Below are 21,740 nucleotides of genomic sequence, written 5' to 3'. Positions count from 1 at the left end.
TATGTGTCTGGAGAAAAAACATTAAGGATTACATGTTTTTTTCCAAATAATAATATAGTAGTCTGTAACAATGCATGTGCTCAACACTTCACTGAATGCTAAGATTAATGACAGAAAAACAACATTAACTTTCTTCTTTTGTTCTAATTTACATTTGTTTCAGTCCATACTGAGGTCATCCAAAAGTAAAGGAAAGTAATCACATTACATTACTTAGTGTCTTAAAACTTGAATTATGTAACTGGGCACATTTTTAACAGGTAATTAGTAATGAATTTTAATACATTCTGAATGTAATCCTCCCAACACTGCTTATCAAAAGGAAACAGTGACCAGTAAAACAACAAAAACCATTGTCTTTTACCACACTACCCCAGGGACCACCTTGGCGAACCCTGGTAACCACATGTTGGACAAGACTGCCAAAGCTGTTTGGCCTGGTTGGTCCTGACATGCTCGGTGAGGTGGCTGCTGGGGGACAACAGGGTGAACTGGGGGAGCAGCAAGTACTGGCACTTGTTTTTCCTTCTCACACAGGTTATGCAGCACGCAACAAGCCACTACAACTGTAGGCATAAATGAGTGCTTAATGTCTGAATGTTTTGCAAGGATTCTCCATCTGGCCTTTAGGTGACCAAAAGCATGTTCAACCTTGACACGTACTCTGCTCAGCTGCTCATTAAAGATCAGCTTTTCCTCCGGGAGGTCAGAACCAGAGAATCCCTTGATCAGCCATGGCAACAAAGGGTAGGCCGGGTCTCCAGCAATGAGAACAGGTACCTGGACTCCTTCTATTTCTTTGGGGGCTTGCGGATGTCTCTCAGGATGTCTGCAAACACAGAAATAAGTACAATTTCCCAGCCAAGAAATATGACAAGAAGTCATATTAATCATTAGTCAAATAATTCTGCCAAGATGGATTAGATCAGTTGAGAAAATTTTAAATAACTGATGCTTGTTTATCCAAAGTAATAGTCAATTTAGTCTTAAATTATTTGTTTCAGTCTACGTCCCAACTTTTTAACTCAAAGCTGCATTTAAAATATGAAGCTACACGAAAAGAAAATTAGCTTACCTGAATAGATTGGAAGTGTTGAACACTGCTGCATCGTGTGCACATCCTGGGGAACCAACACACAGATCACGAATGATCATCTGGTCATCAACAAGCGCCTGAAGCATGATAGATGGCCATCCCTTTCTGTTTACATAATCCCTGTACCCAGCTGCTGGAGGTAGGATTGGCATATGAGTGCCATCGAGTGCACCATATACCTGTGGTACATGGTGTAATGAGTAGTTGCGTTCTGCTATATCTTGTGCCTCCGTTGCATCGGGTAATGTGACATACTGGGGCATCAGCTTAGATTTTATGGCTTGGCATACAGCGTAGATACAACGATGGACTGTTGTTTTACTCACACCAAATGTTTCTACTACTCGATATTCAGCGCAGGTGGCAAGCTTGTAGACTGCAATAGCAACCCGCTTGTCAGTTGGCACAGGTGGTCGATGACTTGGGATTTGTGCTCCAACGTATGGTCCAATCATGGCACACAACTGGTTGAACAACTCTCTTGACATTCTGAAATGCTTGAGCCAAAGTTGGTGTGTAAAATGTCCCCTCACGACAACTTCCCAGAACTGCTTACTGCGCCTTCATTCCCAGACATACGGAGGGCGACGTGGTAGTTATCAAAGCTGCACAGGCCAGTGCAAGCTCTCTTCATTGTCTTTTGACAGTTTTCAGCACGCTGATGTATGTCCACAGAGCGGTTATCAGAGCACGTCCACACGCACATACGTGGAGTAGTAGGCCTAGTTGGTTTCTTCTTGTATTGTCCATGTCCAGTGTGCTTTCTGTAGGCTTTTTGTTGCATTGCGTCTTGATTCTCTCTCCTCTCCGTTGTTTAGCCGCGCTTTTTAATTACGTCATCACGTTGCTCATGTTGAGACAGAGAGAGAGAGACAGACAGACAGACAGACAGAGATGCAGGACAGACGGTAATGACAGTAGCTTACAACAACATTAATGACAGTAATATTATAATTATAGTTCTGGTTACTGTGGTACAATATGTTGAAAGTATGTATTAATATCTGACAGTATACATGTGTGACAATAGTCATATGTGTATAATAACAGTAGAAGTATGACTAATGACTAATGATGGCAGCAGCAGCAGGAGGCATCTGGCAGGACCACGGCAGCAGCACAACCACACACGTCACACTGTCCAGGCACCGCTGCGATATGAGTTAATCTGAGAGACAGTGGAGCACAAAGGCTCCAGAGAAGAAGCCGAGTTAGTGACATCCAGAATGGCCGAGTTAGCAAGATGCAGTAATAGGATACGAGAGAGAGAGAGAGAGAGAGAGAGAGAGAGAAGGTGCCCGGTGTATTATAGGGGGTCCTCCGGCAGACTAGGCCTAAGTCAGCCTAACTAGGGCCTGGTACAGGGCAAGCCTGAGCCAGCCCTAACTATAAGCTTTATCAAAGAGGAAAGTCTTAAGTCTAGTCTTAAATGTGGAGACGGTGTCTGCCTCCCGGACCGTAACAGGAAGATGATTCCACAGGAGAGGAGCCTGATAGCTGAAGGCTCTGGCTCCTGATCTACTTTTGGAGACTTTAGGGACCACGAGTAACCCTGCGTTCTCAGAGCGCAGTGTTCTGGTGGGATAATATGGCACTATGAGCTCTCTAAGATATGACGGAGCCTGACCATTTAGAGCTTTATAAGTTAACAGTAGGATTTTAAATTCAATTCTGGATTTTACAGGGAGCCAGTGCAGAGAAACTAAAACAGGAGAAATATGATCTTGTTTCTTAGTTCCTGTTAGTACACGTGCTGCTGCATTCTGAATTAGCTGGAGAGTTTTTAAAGACTTACTAGAGCTACCTGATAATAGAGAGTTACAGTAATCCAGCCTAGAGGTAACAAAAGCGTGGACCAATTTTTCTGCATCTTTTCGGGTCAGGATAGGCCTAATTTTCACAATATTACGCAGATGAAAAAATGCAGTCCGTGAGGTTTGTTTTAAATGAGAATTAAAAGACAAATCTTGATCAAATGTTACTCCGAGGTTTCTTACGGTAGTGGTAGAGGCCAGAGCAATGCCATCTAGAGAAACTATGTCATCAGATAAAGAGTCTCTGAGTTGTTTGGGGCCAAGAACAATAACTTCAGTTTTGTCTGAATTTAACATCAGGAAATTGGTGCTCATCCAGGTTTTTATGTCTTTAAGGCAGTTATGGAGTTTAGTTAATTGATTACTTTCTTTTGGCTTCATTAATAAATACAACTGAGTATCATCCGCATAACAATGGAAATTTATAGAGTGATTTCTAATGAGGTTACCTAAAGGAAGCATATATAGAGTAAATAGGATTGGTCCAAGCACAGAACCTTGCGGAACTCCAAAACAAACTTTGGTACGTAAGGATGATTCATTATGAATGTGAACAAACTGAAAACGATCAGATAAATAAGATTTAAACCAGCTTAGTGCAGAACCTTTTAGGCCAATTAAGTGATCCAGTCTCTGCAGTAGAATTTAATGGTCAATTGTGTCAAACGCCGCACTAAGATCTAATAAAACAAGTACAGAGACGAGTCCTTTGTCTGAAGCAATCAGAAGGTCATTTGTAATTTTAACTAGTCTAATCTGACCAGTGATGACATGTTTAGCCGCATGTCATCATTTAACCGCTGGCTGTCCAGGTGGTGTCCAGCAAACGATGTGGGTTTTGTTAATAATTGGCAAACTTTCTGGGGAAAACCTGGTCTTATTAGGAGAGACGGCATTCACCCCACTTTGGATGGAGCTGCTCTCATTTCTAGGAACCTGGCAAATTTTATTAGTAATTTAAATCCCTGACAACCCAGAGTTGAGACCAGGACAGAGAGTTGCAGTCCTAAACGCCTCTCTGAGCTTCTAGTTCAGTTACCCAGCCATAGTTTTCATACTTTTATACAAACGGTGTCTGTCCCCCGACCACCTAAATTATTTAAATCTAAAATTAAACAAAGAGGAGTTGTGCATAACAACCTCATAAAAATTAAAACCTCTTCTGTGACAGAAAGACAAAACAGGAGAATTAAATGCGGACTGTTAAATATCAGGTCTCTATCGTCTAAAGCAGTGTTAGTAAACGAATTAATATCAGATAATCATATTGATTTACTCAGTCTCACAGAAACCTGGCTGTGTCAAGATGAATATGTTAGTCTAAATGAGTCCACTCCTCCCAGTCATAATAATACCCACATTCCTCGAGGCAGCGGCCGAGGAGGGGGAGTTGCAGCCATTTTTTAACTCTAGTCTGTTAATCAGCCCTAAACCTAAACTAGATTATAATTCATTTGAAAGCCTCGTTCTTAGTGTTTTACATCCGACCTTGAAAACCTCGCAGCCACTTTTATTTGTTATAGTGTACCGTGCTCCTGGCCCGTATTCTGAATTTGTATCTGAATTCTCAGAGTTTTTATCCAGTTTAGTTCTTAAATCAGATAAAGTTATTATTGTAGGCGATTTTAACATTCATGTCGACGTTGATAATGACTCCCTGGCTACCGCGTTTATCTCATTAATAGACTCCATTGGCTTCAGTCAGGGTGTACATGAACCCACTCACTGTTTTAACCATACCCTCGATCTAGTTCTGACGTATGGAATTGAAATTGATAACCTAAAAGTCTTTCCACAGAATCCCTTGCTATCAGATCATTATCTGATTACTTTTGATTTCTTTTTACTCGATTACACGCCACTCAGCAACAGTTACTATACTAGATGTTTATCAGATAGTGCTGTCACAAAATTTAAGGAAAAGATTACTTCGTCGTTAAATTCAATACCAATACCTTCAGTAACAGAGGTTTCCCGTGCCGACTTTAACCTCTCCCAAATTGATCATTTTGTTGATAGCGCCGTAGGCTCGCTGCGAACAACGCTCGACTCTGTAGCTCCTCTTAAAAAGAAGTTAACAAAGCAAAGAAAGTTTGCTCCTTGGTATAACTCTCAAACCCGTAGGTTAAAACAAATATCGCGAAAATTTGAAAGGAATTGGCGATTAACCAAACTGGAAGAATCTCGTTTAATCTGGACAGACAGTCTCAAAACTTATAAGAGGGGCCTCCGCAATGCCAGAGCAAACTATTACTCAGCATTAATAGAAGAAAACAAGAACAACCCCAGGTTTCTTTTCAGCACTGTAGCCAGGCTGACTGAGAGTCAAAGCTCTATTGAGCCTTGTATTCCTTTAGCCCTTAGCAGTAATGATTTTATGAGCTTTTTTAATGACAAAATTCTAACTAGTAGAGGCAAAATTCATGAACTCCTGCCCTCAGATGGTAGGCCTACCTATCTAACCTCAAACACAGCTGTAGAACCTAATATATATTTAGATTGCTTCTCCCCAATTTCTCTTCAAGAATTGACCGCAGTGATTTCTTCATCTAAATCATCAACGTGTCTCTTAGACCCCATCCCAACTAGGCTACTTAAGGAGGTCTTTCCTTTAGTTAACACTCATATATTAGATATGATCAATATATTCCTATTAACAGGCTATGTACCACAGTCTTTTAAGGTAGCTGTAATTAAACCTCTCCTAAAAAAGCCCACCCTGGATCCAGAGGTGTTAGCCAACTATAGACCAATATCTAATCTTCCCTTTATGTCAAAGATCCTTGAGAAAGTAGTCGCAGACCAGCTGTGTGATTTTCTCCAGGATAATAATTTATTTGAGGAATTTCAGTCAGGATTTAGAGTGCATCATAGCACTGAGACAGCTCTAGTTAAAATTACAAATGACCTTCTGATTGCTTCAGACAAAGGACTTGTCTCTGTACTTGTTTTATTAGATCTTAGTGCGGCGTTTGACACTATTGACCATCAAATTCTACTGCAGAGACTGGATCACTTAATTGACCTAAAAGGTTCTGCACTAAGCTGGTTTAAATCTTATTTATCTGATCGTTTTCAGTTTGTTGACGTTCATAATGAATCATCCTTACGTACCAAAGTTTGTTTTGGAGTTCTGCAAGGTTCTGTGCTCGGACCAATCCTATTTACTCTATATATGCTTCCTTTAGGTAACATCATTAGAAATCACTCTATAAATTTCCATTGTTATGCGGATGATACACAGTTGTATTTATCGATGAAGCCAGAAGAAAGTAATCAATTAACTAAACTCCATAACTGCCTTAAAGACATAAAAAATTGGATGAGCACCAATTTCCTGATGTTAAATTCAGACAAAACTGAAGTTATTGTTCTTGGCCTCAAACAACTCAGAGACTCTTTATCTGATGACATAGTTTCTCTAGATGGCATTGCTCTGGCCTCTAGCACTACCGTAAGAAACCTCGGAGTAATATTTGATCAAGATTTGTCTTTTAATTCTCATTTAAAGCAAACCTCACGGACTGCATTTTTTCATCTGCGTAATATTGCGAAAATTAGGCCTATCCTGACCCGAAAAGATGCAGAAAAATTGGTCCACGCTTTTGTTACCTCAAGGCTGGATTACTGTAACTCTCTATTATCAGGTAGCTCTAGTAAGTCCTTAAAAACTCTCCAGCTAATTCAGAATGCAGCAGCTCGTGTACTAACAGGAACTAAGAAACGAGATCATATTTCTCCTGTTTTAGCTTCTCTGCACTGGCTCCCTGTAAAATCCAGAATTGAATTTAAAATCCTACTGTTAACTTATAAAGCTCTAAATGGTCAAGCTCCATCATATCTTAGTGAGCTCATAGTGCCATATTATCCCACCAGAACACTGCGCTCTGAGAACGCAGGGTTACTCGTGGTCCCTAAAGTCTCCAAAAGCAGATCAGGAGCCAGAGCCTTCAGCTATCAGGCTCCTCTCCTGTGGAATCATCTTCCTGTTACGGTCCGGGAGGCAGACACCGTCTCCACATTTAAGACTAGACTTAAGACTTTCCTCTTTGATAAAGCTTATAGTTAGGGCTGGCTCAGGCTTGCCCTGTACCAGCCCCTAGTTAGGCTGACTTAGGCCTAGTCTGCCGGAGGACCCCCCTATAATACACCGGGCTCCCTCTCTCTCCCTCTCCCTCTCTCTCTCTCTCTCTCTCTCTCTCTCACTCTCATCCTATTACTGCATCTTGCTAACTCGGCCATTCTGGATGTCACTAACTCGGCTTCTTCTCCGGAGCCTTTGTGCTCCACTGTCTCTCAGATTAACTCATATCACAGCGGTGCCTGGACAGCGTGACGTGTGTGGTTGTGCTGCTGCCGTGGTCCTGCCAGATGCCTCCTGCTGCTGCTGCCATCATTAGTCATTAGTCATACTTCTACTGTTATTATACACATATGACTATTGTCACACATGTATACTGCCAGATATTAATACATACTTTCAACATATTGTACCACAGTAGCCAGAACTATAACTATAATATTATTACTTTCATTAATGTTGTTGTAAGCTACTGTCATTACCTGCATCTCTCTCTCTCTCTCTCTCTCTCTCTCTCTGTCTCTCTCTCTCTCTCTCTCTCTCTGTCTCTCTCTCTCTCTCTCTCTCTCTCTGTCTCATTGTGTCATACGGATTACTGTTAATTTATTATGTTGATCTGTTCTGTACGACATCTATTGCACGTCTGTCCGTCCTGGAAGAGGGATCCCTCCTCAGTTGCTCTTCCTGAGGTTTCTACCGTTTTTTTTTCCCCGTTAAAGGGGTTTTTTTTGGGGAGCTTTTCCTGATCCGCTGTGAGGGTCTTAAGGACAGAGGGATGTCGTATGCTGTAAAGCCCTGTGAGGCAAATTGTGATTTGTGATATTGGGCTTTATAAATAAAATTGAATTGAATTGAATTGAATAGTGCTGTCTCAGTGCTCAATGCACTCTAAATCCTGACTGAAATTCCTCAAATAAATTATTATCATGGAGAAAATCACACAGCTGGTCTGCGACTACTTTCTCAAGGATCTTTGAAAGAAAGGGAAGATTAGATATTGGTCTATAGTTGGCTAACACCCAGGGCCGTCGCAACCGGACAGGCAAACTAGGCAATTGTCTAGGGCCCTGAGCTGGAAGGGGGTCCCCAGAGACGGCTGACATTAGTCCATATCAATGACAATATGATGGAACCCCAAGACACTGCAACAATGACAACACGTTGGAACCCTCCTTAATGGGGTCCCCTACTAGCTGCTGCTTGCGAGTGGCAGTGGAAGTAGGGTGATCAGACGTACGCACAGCATTTCTGTCTCTTTTCACGCGTCACGCAAATTGAGACCATGTCCGGCGTGATTGGTTGCCACCCGCACTAGCATTGTTGGAGTACTGTAGTACTACGGTACCTCACGGTACTACTACTGTGGGATAAGTTCAAAGTCCAATCGCAAGAGGGTGAGCAGGTGAGCAAGAGGATGAGTGTCCATGCGCAACGCCGCATGGACACTCATCCTCTTGCGCAAGCAAAACAAATCATTCAGCACGCTATGCAAGTACAGATTTCAACCAGCAGCAGAAACGAAAGGCGAATCCTGCCAGTTGTGGGTTGAACGGGGGTCACAGACGCCGTATTCCTGTCAAATACGCCGCAAGATAAGGCTTACCGGTGACAGGGAAGTCCATCTCCAGGTCCAATAATTTCCTCTTTGTTGATTTCATGACTGCCCAGAAATACATGAACAGCCGAGCCGCGGTGGCACACAGGTGTGATGTGTCAGAGGAGAAATGAGCCGTTCACATTTCTCTCTTTTGTGGCAGGTAACGGCCCACAAACCTCACCGTACTTTAGGGACTGTTCTTTACTTGTCAGGGGAGGAGGGTGGCTGGTTGATTTTTATTTCATTTATTAATTTTATTTTGATCCCCCCTATGTTAATCACTTATTGATGCTAATTTTGAAGTATGAATGAGTCAATAAGTAATTTATTCCATTGAAATATCATTGATGTATTATAGAAAAGTGATTTATCTTTTTATAAATGACAAAAGGCACATCTGCCTCATTTTTGCTGTGGTATTGTGATACTACTCAGAACCATGATACTTTCACTGGTATCTGGGGGGGTGGGGCCTCCAAGGTGCCTCTTGCCTAGGGCACCCAGAGTGTCTTGAAACAGCCCTGCTAACACCTCTGGATCCAGGGTGGGCTTTTTTAGTAGAGGTTTAATTACAGCTACCTTAAAAGACTGTGGTACATAGCCTGTTAATAAGGATATATTGATCATATCTAATATATGAGTGTTAACTAAAGGAAAGACCTCCTTAAGTAGCCTAGTTGGGATGGGGTCTAAGAGACACGTTGATGATTTAGATGAAGAAATCACTGCGGTCAATTCTTGAAGAGAAATTGGGGAGAAGCAATCTAAATATATATTAGGTCTTACAGCTGTGTTTGAGGTTAGATAGGTACTATCTGAGGACAGGAGGTCATGAATTTTGCCTCTAATAGTTAGAATTTTGTCATTAAAAAAGCTCATAAAATCATTACTGCTAAGGGCTAAAGGAATACAAGGCTCAATAGAGCTTTGACTCTCAGTCAGCCTGGCTACAGTGCTGAAAAGAAACCTGGGGTTGTTCTTGTTTTCTTCTATTAATGCTGAGTAATAGTTTGCTCTGGCATTGTGGAGGCCCCTCTTATAAGTTTTGTGATTCTTCCAGTTTGGTTAATCGCCAATTCCTTTCAAATTTTCACGATATTTGTTTTAACTTACGGGTTTGAGAGTTATACTAAGGAGCGAACTTACTTTGCTTTGTTAACTTCTTTTTAAGAGGAGCTACAGAGTCAAGTGTTGTTCGCAGTGAGCCTACGGCGCTATCGACAAGATGATCAATTCAGGAGAGGTTAAAGTCGGCACGGGAAACCTCTGTTACTGAAGGACTTGGTATTGAATTTAACGACGGAGTAATCATTTCCTTAAATTTTGCGAGAGCACTATCTGATAAACATCTAGTATAGTAACTGTTGCTGAGTGGCGTGTAATCGAGTAAAAAGAAATCAAAAGTAATCAAATAATGATCTGATAGTGAGGGATTCTGTGGAAAGACTGTTAGGTTATCAATTTTAATTCCATACGTCAGAACTAGATCGAGGGTATGGTTAAAACAATGAGTGGGTTCATGTACACCCTGACTGAAGCCAATGAAGACTAATAATGAGATAAACACGGTAGCCAGGGAGTCATTATCAACGTCGACATGAATGTTAAAATCGCCTACAATAATAACTTTATCTGATTTAAGAACTAAACTGGATAAAAACTCTGAGAATTCAGATACAAATTCAGAATACGGGCCAGGAGCACGGTACACTATAACAAATAAAAGTGGCTGCGAGGTTTTCCAGGTCGGATGTAAAAGACTAAGAACGAGGCTTTCAAATGAATTATAATCTAGTTTAGGTTTAGGGCTGATTAACAGACTAGAGTTAAAAAATGGCTGCAACTCCCCCTCCTCGGCCGCTGCCTCGAGGAATGTGGGTATTATTATGACTGGGAGGAGTGGATTCATTGAGACTGACATATTCATCTTGACACAGCCAGGTTTCAGTCAGACTGAGTAAATCAATATGATTATCTGATATTAATTTGTTTACTAACACTGCTTTAGACGATAGAGACCTGATATTTAACAGTCCGCATTTAATTCTCCTGTTTTGTCTTTCTGTCACAGAAGAGGTTTTAATTTTTATGAGGTTGTTATGCACAACTCCTCTTTGTTTAATTTTAGATTTAAATAATTTAGGTGGTCAGGGGACAGACACCGTTTGTATCAAACTGTGAAAACTATGGCTGGGTAACTGAACTAGAAGCTCAGAGAGGCGTTTAGGACTGCGACTCAGTCCTGGTCTCAACTCTGGGTTGTCAGGGATTTAAATTACTAATAAAGTTTGCCAGGTTCCTAGAAATGAGAGCAGCTCCATCCAAAGTGGGATGAATGCCGTCTCTCCTAATAAGACCAGGTTTTCCCCAGAAAGTTTGCCAATTATTAACGAAACCCACATCGTTTGCTGGACACCACCTGGACAGCCAGCGATTAAATGATGACATGCAGCTAAACATGTCATCACTGGTCAGATTTGGGAGGGGTCCAGAGAAAACTACGGAGTCTGACATCGTTTTTACATATTCACACACCGAAGCAATAATAATTTTAGTGACCTCCGATTGGTGTAACCGGGTGTCATTGCCGCCGACGTGAATAACGATCTTACTGATTGTACGTTTAGCTTTAGCCAGCAGTTTTAAATTTGACTCAGTGTCGCCTGCTCTGGCCCCAGGGATACATTTGACTATGGCCGCTGGTGTTGCTAACTTCACGTTCCTCAGAATAGAGCTGCCAATAACCAGAGTTTTATCCTCAGCGGGTGTGTCACTGAGTGGGGAAAAGTGGTTGGAAACGTGCACAAGCTGGTGGTGAGCTGTGGGCTTCGGCTTGGAGCTGCGCTTCTCACGAACAGTTACCCAGCCTCCCGGCTGCATGGGTGTTACCGGAGGACCGCTAGCAGAGGCTATGCTATGTGGCTCTGTACCGGCTACAGGGGGCTGGCTAACTACCGTAGCTACTGAATGATTTTCCATGGTGCGGAGCCGCGCTTCTAATTCACTAAGCCTCACCTCCAATGCAGCAAATAAGCTTATTACACTTATTACAATTACCACTGTCGCTAAAGGAGGCAGAGGCATAACTGAACATTTGGCACACCGAGCAAGAAAGAGCAGAGGGAGAAGCCATCGCTAACTGTTAAGCTAATGTAGCTACCAAGGCTAGTAACGTGCAAACAACAGCTAAGAGATTAGCAGGGAAGTTGTAAAAAGGAGGAGAGCTATAAGTGCTTAGTCAGAACTAGTGTGAGTTAAGACTTGGAGTAGATGTTAAAGCAACTGAAGTGAGAAAGCAGAAAGCAGGCTGGTAGAGTTCACTAGAGCAGTACAGAGACGCTGTCACAGAAACACCGGAAATGACACAACTCGCTTACCGCAATACGTCAGCATGTCAGAGCCTCAGAAATGTTCAGAAATGGATTCTAAAAAATGGTTAAAAAAAACTTTCACAGAAAAAAAGATCCAGCCTGAAAAAGACGCAGCGAAAATGTTATAGAACCACGTGATCCACCGTAGAACCGTGTCATCCATCGTAGAACTATGTGATCTGTCGTAGAAGCATGTGATCCACCGTAGAACCATGTGATCTATCATAGAACCATGTGATCCACCATAGAACCATGTGATCCACCGCAGAACCGTGTGATCCACCGTTGAACCATGTCATCCACCGTAGAACCATGTGATACACCACTGAACCATGTGATCCACTGTAGAACCATGTGATCCACCGTAGAATCATGTGATCCACCACAGACCCATGTGATCAATTATAGAACCACGTGATCCACCGCTGAACCATGTGATCCACCGTAGAACCATGTGGTCCACTGTAGAACCATGTGATCCACCATTGAATCATGTGGTCCACCGTAGAACCATGTGATCCACCATTGAATCATGTGTTCCACTGTTGAACCACGTGATCTATTGTAAAACTATGTGATCCACTGTAGAATCATGTGATCCACCGTTGAACCATGTGATCTATTGTAGAACCATGTGATCCACCATTGAATCATGTGGTCCACTGTAGAACCATGTGATCCACCATTGAATCATGTGGTCCACCGTAGAACCATGTGATCCACTGTTGAACCACGTGATCTATCGTAAAACTATGTGATCCACTGTAGAATCATGTGATCCACCGTTGAACCATATCATCTATTGTAGAACCATGTGATCCACCAATGAATCACGTGATCCACCGTAGAACCATGTGGTCCACTGTAGAACCATGTGATCCACCATTGAATCATGTGGTCCACCATAGAACCATGTGATCCACCATTGAATCATGTGTTCCACTGTAGAACCACGTGATCTATCGTAAAACTATGTGATCCACTGTAGAACCATGTGATCCACCAGAGCTCAAATCCAACAGAGACATGCTCTTATTGTGAAAATTGTATTTATATCTTAGGAAGTCAAACTGAGTGTTTACAGCTGAGGAAGAGGAGCAGCAGCTGATGAGAACACAAAAGGCCAGTGAGCGTGCTCCTGCATCATTCACGTGTGTTTCTTTGCAGGTACATCAGTGGTGACAGTGGTGGCGACAGACGCTGATGATCCCACCTACGGAAACTCTGCCAAACTGGTTTACAGCATCCTGCAGGGTCAGCCATACTTCTCTGTGGAGCCAAAGACAGGTTACAACACACCTGAACACAACATCTGAACAAAACACCTGAACACAACACCTGAACACACCTGAACACAACATCTGAACAAAACACCTGAACACAACACCTGAACACACCTGAACACACCTGAAAACCACACCTGAACACACCTGAAAACACCTAAAAACAACACCAGAACACACCTGAACACAACATCTGAACAAAACACCTGAACACAACACCTGAACACACCTGAACACACCTGAAAACCACACCTGAACACACCTGAAAACACCTAAAAACAACACCTGAACACACCAGAACACTTATGAACACAACACCAGAACACTTATGAACACAACACCAGAATACACCTGAACACAACACTAGAACACACTTGAACATAACACCTGAACACAACACCAGAACATACCTGAACACAACACCAGAACACACCTGAACACAACACCTGAACACACCTGAACATACCAGAACACTCATGAACACAACACCAGAACACACCTGAACACAACACTAGAACACACTTGAACACAACACCTGAACACAACACCAGAACATACCTGAACACAACACCAGAACACACCTGAACACACCAGAACACACCTGAACACAACACCTGAACACAACTGAACACACCTAAACACACCAGAACACACCTGAACACAACACCTGAACACACCTAAACACAACACCTGAACACACCTGAACACATCACCAGAACACACCCGAACACAACACCTGAACACAACTGAACACACCGAAACACACCAGAACACACCAGAACACAACACCAGAACACACCTGAACACACCAGAACACTCATGAACACAACACTAGAACACACTTGAACACAACACCTGAACACACCTGAACACATCACCAGAACACATCTGAACACAACACCTGAACACAACTGAACACACCTGAACACAACACCTGAACACACCTGAACACATCACCAGAACACACCTGAACACAACACCTGAACACAACTGAACACACCTAAACACACCAGAACACACCAGAACACACCTGAACACAACACCTGAACACAACTGAACACACCTGAACACATCACCAGAACACACCTGAACACAACACCTGAACACAACTGAACACACCTAAACACACCAGAACACACCTGAACACAACACCAGAACACACCTGAACACAACACCTGAACACACCTGAACACATCACCGGAACACACCTGAACACAACACCTGAACACAACTGAACACAACACCTGAACACAACTGAACACACCTGAACACATCACCAGAACACACCTGAACACAACACCTGAACACAACTGAACACACCTAAACACACCAGAACACACCTGAACACAACACCAGAACACACCTGAACACAACACCTGAACACACCTGAACACATCACCGGAACACACCTGAACACAACACCTGAACACAACACCTGAACACAACTGAACACACCTGAACACATCACCAGAACACACCTGAACACAACACCTGAACACAACTGAACACACCTAAACACACCAGAACACACCTGAACACAACACCAGAACACACCTGAACACAACACCTGAACACACCTGAACACATCACCGGAACACACCAGAACACAACACCTGAACACAACTGAACACACCTGAACACATCACCAGAACACACCTGAACACAACACCTGAACACAACTGAACACACCTAAACACACCAGAACACACCTGAACACAACACCAGAACACACCTGAACACAACACCTGAACACACCTGAACACATCACCGGAACACACCAGAACACAACACCTGAACACAACTGAACACACCTGAACACATCACCAGAACACACCTGAACACAACACCTGAACACAACTGAACACACCTAAACACACTAGAACACACCAGAACACACCTGAACACACCTGAACACATCACCGGAACACACCAGAACACAACACCTGAACACAACTGAACACACCTGAACACAACACCAGAACACACCTGAACACAACACTAGAACACACCTGAACACAACACCTGAACACACCTGAACACATCACCAGAACACATCTGAACACAACACCTGAACACAACTGAACACACCTAAACACACCAGAACACACCTGAACACAACACCTGAACACACTTGAACACATCACCAGAACACACCTGAACACAACACCTGAACACAACTGAACACACCTAAACACACCAGAACACACCTGAACACAACACCTGAACACACCTGAACACATCACCGGAACACACCTGAACACAACACCTGAACACACCTAAACACACCAGAACACACCTGAACACATCACCAGAACACACCTGAACACAACACCTGAACACACCTCAGGCATAGTCCAGGTCATGCTCTAAGTGGGTGGTTGCGAACTGCTAGCAGCTGCTGTTCTTCTTCTTTGAGTCAGCTGCTAAATACTAACAGCTGCTGTTCTTCTCTGAGTTAGCAGCTGACTGCTAACAGCTATGGTCCATGGTCTCGTGCTGCTGACTGTCCTCTGCTGTGTCCTGAAAGGACAGACGTCTCTTTCCTTCATTCTGTGATCAGACCTTTAATTTTAATAACAAACCTTTAATAATGAAACTACACGATAACAACTGTTACTGTGTTTATTACAGCTCAGTCTCACCTGTCCTGCAGGTGTGTTACTGTGATTATTACAGCTCAGTCTCACCTGTCCTGCAGGTGTGTTACTGTGTTTATTACAGTTCAGTCTCACCTGTCCTGCAGGTGTGTTGCTGTGTTTATTACAGTTCAGTCTCACCTGTCCTGCAGGGGTGTTATTGTGTTTATTACAGCTCAGTCTCACCTGTCCTGCAGGTGTGTAGCTGTGTTTATTACAGCTCAGTCTCACCTGTCCTACAGGTGTGTAGCTGTATTTATTACAGTTCAGTCTCACCTGTCCTGCAGGTGTGTTACTGTGTTTATTACAGCTCAGTCTCACCTGTCCTGCAGGTGTGTTACTGTGTTTATTACAGCTCAGTCTCACCTGTCCTGCAGGTGTGTAGCTGTGTTTATTACAGTTCAGTCTCACCTGTCCTGCAGGTGTGGTGCGGACAGCTCTACCTGACATGGACCGAGAGGTGCAGGACCATTACCTGCTGATCGTCCAGGCCAAAGACATGATTGGTCAGATGGGTGGTTTGTCCGGAACTACCTCTGTCACAGTGAGGCTGACTGATGTCAACGACAACCCCCCTCGCTTCCCCCGCAGTAAGTCTGACTTTTGAACTGTAGATGTGACATCATCAACGCACTGACGTGACATCTGAAGGTGATTCAGGAACCTTTTTGTACCTGTGTGCTTACCTGTGTGTGTGTCTGTCCCTTCAGAGAGTTACCAGTTCAGGGTTCCAGAATCGACACTGGTTTCCGCCGTAGTCGCTAAGATCAAAGCCCTGGATCTAGACATCGGTCCAAACGCTGAGATGGACTACAGGATCCTGGATGGAGATGGACTGGGAACCTTCAGGATGATCACTGATCCGAACACACAGGAGGGACTGATCACGCTGCAGAAGGTAATGGTTTCTTTCCAGAAACTTCTGTCAACTAGAGTTGGACAGTATCCAAATTTTGTTAACGTTAAACCTTCCCCACATTTTCCCGGGTTCCTGGTTTCCTTGTAGCAGGTCCTGGTTTCCTTGTAGCAGGTACTGGTGTCTTTGTAGCAGGTTGTGGTTTCCTTGTAGCAGGTCCTAGTTTCCTTGTAGCAGGTACTGGTGTCCTTGTGGCAGGTACTGGTTTCTTTGTAGCAAGGACTGGTTTCCTTAAAACAGGTCCTGGTTTGTTTGTAGCAGGTCCTGGTTTCCTTCAAACAGGTGTTGGTTTCCTTGTAGCAGGTACTGGTTTCTTTGTTGCAGGTACTGGTTTCCTTAAAACAGGTCCTGGTTTGCTTGTAGCAGGTACTGGTTTCCTTGTATCAGGTCCTGGTTTCCTTGTAGCAGGTTCTGGTTTCCTTGCAGCAGGTACTGGTTTCCTTGTAGCAGGTACCGGTGTCTTTGAAGCAGTTTGTGGTTTCCTTGTAGCAGGTCCTGGTTTCCTTAAAACAGGTCCTGGTTTGTTTGTAGCAGGTCCTGGTTTCCTTCAAACAGGTGTTGGTTTCCTTGTAGCAGGTACTGGTGACCTTGTAGCAGGTACTGGTTTCTTTGTTGCAGGTACTGGTTTCCTTAAAACAGGTCCTGGTTTGCTTGTAGCAGGTACTGGTTTCCTTGTATCAGGTCCTGGTTTCCTTGTAGCAGGTTCTGGTTTCCTTGCAGCAGGTACTGGTTTCCTTGTAGCAGGTACCGGTGTCTTTGAAGCAGTTTGTGGTTTCCTTGTAGCAGGTCCTGGTTTCCTTAAAACAGGTAGTGGTGTCCTTGTAGCAGGTACTGATTTCCTTGTGGCAGGTACTGGTTTCCTTGTAGCAGGTTCTGGTTTCTTTGTAGCAGGTACTGGTTTCCTTAAAACAAGTCCTGGTTTGCTTGTAGCAGATCCTGGTTTGCTTGTAGCAGGTCCTGGTTTCCTTGTAGCATGTACTGGTTTCCTTGTAGCAGGTACTGGTGTCCTTATAGCAGGTACTGGTTTCTTTGTAGCAGGTCCTACTTTCCTTAAAACATGTCCTGGTTTGCTTGTAGCAGGTACTGGTTTCCTTGTAGCAGATCCTGGTTTCCTTGTGGCAGGTACTGGTGTCCTTGTAGCAGTTACTGATTTCCTTGTGGCAGGTACTGGTCTCCTTGTAGCAGGTCCTGGTTTTCTTGTAGCAGGTTCTGGTTTCCTTGTAGCAGGTACTGGTGTCCTTGTAGCCGGTACTAGTTTCTTTGTAGCAGGTACAGGTTTCCTTAAAACAGGTTGTGGTTTGCTTATAGCAGGTACTGGTTTCTTTGTAGCAGGTCCTGGTTTCCTTGTAGCAGGTACTGGTTTCCTTGTAGCAGGTACTGGTGTCCTTGTAGCAGGTACTGGTTTCTTTGTAGCAGGTCCTGGTTTCCTTGTAGCAGGGACTGGTTTCCTTGTAGCAGGTTCTGGTTTCCTTGTAGCAGGTACTGGTGTCCTTGTAGCAGGTACTGCTTTCTTTGTAGCAGGTACTGGTTTTCTTGTAGCAGGTCCTGGTTTCTTTAAAACAGGTACTGGTGTCCTTGTAGCACGTACTGATTTCCTTGTGGCAGGTACTGGTTTCCTTGTAGCAGGTTCTGGTTTCCTTGTAGCAGGTACTGGTGTCCTTGTAGCAGGTACTGGCTTCTTTGTAGCAGGTACTGGTTTCCTTGAAACAAGTCCTGGTTTGCTTGTAGCAGGTACTGGTTTCTTTGTAGCAGGTCCTGGTTTCCTTGTAGCAGGGACTGGTTTCCTTGTAGCAGGTTCTGGTTTCCTTGTAGCAGGTACTGGTGTCCTTGTAGCAGGTACTGCTTTCTTTGTAGCAGGTACTGGTTTTCTTGTAGCAGGTCCTGGTTTCTTTAAAACAGGTACTGGTGTCCTTGTAGCACGTACTGATTTCCTTGTGGCAGGTACTGGTTTCCTTGTAGCAGGTTCTGGTTTCCTTGTAGCAGGTACTGGTGTCCTTGTAGCAGGTACTGCTTTCTTTGTAGCAGGTACTGGTTTTCTTGTAGCAGGTCCTGGTTTCTTTAAAACAGGTACTGGTGTCCTTGTAGCACGTACTGATTTCCTTGTGGCAGGTACTGGTTTCCTTGTAGCAGGTTCTGGTTTCCTTGTAGCAGGTACTGGTGTCCTTGTAGCAGGTACTGGCTTCTTTGTAGCAGGTACTGGTTTCCTTGAAACAAGTCCTGGTTTGCTTGTAGCAGGTCCTGGTTTCTTTGTAGCAGGTACTGGTTTCCTTAAAACAAGTCCTGGTTTGCTTGTAGCAGATCCTGGTTTGCTTGTAGCAGGTCCTGGTTTCCTTGTAGCAGGTACTGGTTTCCTTGTAGCAGGTACTGGTGTCCTTATAGCAGGTACTGGTTTCTTTGTAGCAGGTCCTACTTTCCTTAAAACAGGTCCTGGTTTGCTTGTAGCAGGTACTGGTTTCCTTGTAGCAGATCCTGGTTTCCTTGTGGCAGGTACTGGTGTCCTTGTAGCAGTTACTGATTTCCTTGTGGCAAGTACTGGTCTCCTTGTAGCAGGTCCTGGTTTTCTTGTAGCAGGTTCTGGTTTCCTTGTAGCAGGTACTGGTGTCCTTGTAGCCGGTACTAGTTTCTTTGTAGCAGGTACAGGTTTCCTTAAAACAGGTTGTGGTTTGCTTATAGCAGGTACTGGTTTCTTTGTAGCAGGTCCTGGTTTCCTTGTAGCAGGTACTGGTTTCCTTGTAGCAGGTACTGGTGTCCTTGTAGCAGGTACTGGTTTCTTTGTAGCAGGTCCTGGTTTCCTTGTAGCAGGGACTGGTTTCCTTGTAGCAGGTTCTGGTTTCCTTGTAGCAGGTACTGGTGTCCTTGTAGCAGGTACTGCTTTCTTTGTAGCAGGTACTGGTTTTCTTGTAGCAGGTCCTGGTTTCTTTAAAACAGGTACTGGTGTCCTTGTAGCACGTACTGATTTCCTTGTGGCAGGTACTGGTTTCCTTGTAGCAGGTTCTGGTTTCCTTGTAGCAGGTACTGGTGTCCTTGTAGCAGGTACTGGCTTCTTTGTAGCAGGTACTGGTTTCCTTGAAACAAGTCCTGGTTTGCTTGTAGCAGGTCCTGGTTTCCTTGTAGCAGGTTCTGGTTTCCTTGTAGCAGGCACTGCAGTCCTTGTAGCAGGTCCTAGTTTCCTTGTAGCAGGTACTGATTTCCTTGTGGCAGGTACGGTTGTCCTTGTAGCAGATCCTGGTTTCCTTGTAGCAGGTTCTGGTTTCCTTGTAGCAGGTACTGGTGTCCTTGTAGCAGGTACTGGTGTCCTTGTAGCAGGTACTGGTTTCTTTGTAGCAGGTCCTGGTTTCCTTAAAACAGGTCCTGGTTTGCTTGTAGCAGGTACTGGTTTCTTTGTAGCAGGTACTGGTTTCCTTAAAACAAGTCCTGGTTTGCTTGTAGCAGGTCCTGGTTTCCTTGTAGCAGGTTCTGGTTTCCTTGTAGCAGGTACTGATGTCCTTGTAGCAGGTACTGGTTTCTTTGTAGCAGGTCCTAGTTTCCTTAAAACAGGTCCTGGTTTGCTTGTAGCAGGTACTGGTTTCTTTGTAGCAGGTCCTAGTTTCCTTAAAACAGGTCCTGGTTTCCTTGTAGCAGATCCTGGTTTCCTTGTGGCAGGTACTGGTATCCTTGTAGCAGTTACTGATTTCCTTGTGGCACGTACTGGTGTCCTTGTAGCAGGTCCTGGTTTCCTTGTAGCAGGTTCTGGTTTCCTTGTAGCAGGTACTGGGGTCCTTGCAGCCGGTACTGGTTTCTTCGTAGCAGGTCCTAGTTTCCTTAAAACAAGTCCTGGTTTGCTTGTAGCAGGTACTGGTTTCCTTGTAGCAGATCCTTTTTTCCTTGTGGCAGGTACTGGTGTCCTTGTAGCAGATCCTGGTCTCCTTGTAGCAGGTCCTGGTTTTCTTGTAGCAGGTTCTGGTTTCCTTAAAACAGGTACTGGTGTCCTTGTAGCCGGTACTGGTTTCTTTGTAGCAGGTACTGGTGTCCTTGTAGCAGGTACTGGTTTCTTTGTAGCACGTAATGGTTTCCTTAAAAAAGGTCCTGGTTTGCTTATAGCAGGTACTGGTTTCCTTGAAGCAGCTATTGATTTCCTTGTAGCAGGTACTGGTATCCTTGTAGTAGGTACTGGTGTCCTTGTAGCAGGTGCTGGTTTCCTTGTAGTAGGTGCTGGTTTCCTTGTAGTAGGTCCTGGTTTCCTTCAAACAGGTGTTGGTTTCCTTGTAGCAGGTACTGGTGTCCTAGTAGAAGGTCGTAGTTTCTTTGTAACAGGTCCTGTCTTCATTGTAGTAGTTCATAGTTTCCTTGTAGCAGGTTCTGGTTTCCTTGTAGCAGGTACTGGTGTCCTTGTAGCAGGTACTGGTTTCCTTGTAGCAGGTCCTGGTTTCCTTGTAGCAGGTACTGATTTCCTTGTGGCAGGTACGGGTGTCCTTGTAGCAGATCCTGGTTTCCTTGTAGCAGGTTCTGGTGTCCTTGTAGCAGGTACTGGTGTCCTTGTAGCAGTTACTGTTTTTTTGTAGCAGGTACTGGTTTCCTTAAAACAGGTCCTGGCTTGCTTGGAGCAGGTACTGGTTTCCTTGTAGCAGGTCATGGTTTCCTTGTAGCAGGTCGTGGTTTCCTTGTAGCAGGTACTGGTTTCCATGTAGCAGGTACTGGTATCCTTGTAGTAGGTACTGGTGTCCTTGTAGCAGGTGCTGGTTTCCTTGTAGTAGGTGCTGGTTTCCTTGTAGCAGGTCCTGGTTTCCTTAAAACAGGTATTGGTTTCCTTGAAGCAGGTACTGGTGTCCTAGTAGAAGGTCGTATTTTCCTTGTAACAGGTCCTGTCTTCATTGTAGTAGTTCGTAGTTTCCTTTTAGCAGGTCCTGGTTTCCTTGTAGCAGGTCATGGTTTACTTGTAGCAGGTCGTGGTTTCCTTGTAGCAGGTA

The 21,740-nt window shown here is 44.0% G+C and overlaps 1 protein-coding gene across 2 annotated transcripts in view; it reads left to right on the top strand.

The window, feature by feature from the left end:
- LOC117272092 (cadherin-7-like) overlaps positions 1-21,740 on the top strand; it is a 75,323-nt gene that overhangs the window by 16,991 nt on the left and 36,592 nt on the right. For both annotated transcript variants that reach the window (XM_078173484.1, XM_078173485.1), the window contains exons 3-5: positions 13,127-13,246; positions 16,301-16,468; positions 16,589-16,776. In XM_078173484.1, coding sequence (XP_078029610.1) covers positions 13,127-13,246; positions 16,301-16,468; positions 16,589-16,776 — 476 coding nt within the window. The remainder of the gene's footprint in view (positions 1-13,126; positions 13,247-16,300; positions 16,469-16,588; positions 16,777-21,740) is intronic.

The sequence above is a fragment of the Epinephelus lanceolatus genome, chromosome 12 (assembly GCF_041903045.1).
Source record: "Epinephelus lanceolatus isolate andai-2023 chromosome 12, ASM4190304v1, whole genome shotgun sequence".
NCBI lineage: Eukaryota > Metazoa > Chordata > Actinopteri > Perciformes > Serranidae > Epinephelus > Epinephelus lanceolatus.
Note: the sequence above shows the minus strand (reverse complement) of the source record. Positions and strands in the feature narration are given on the sequence as shown.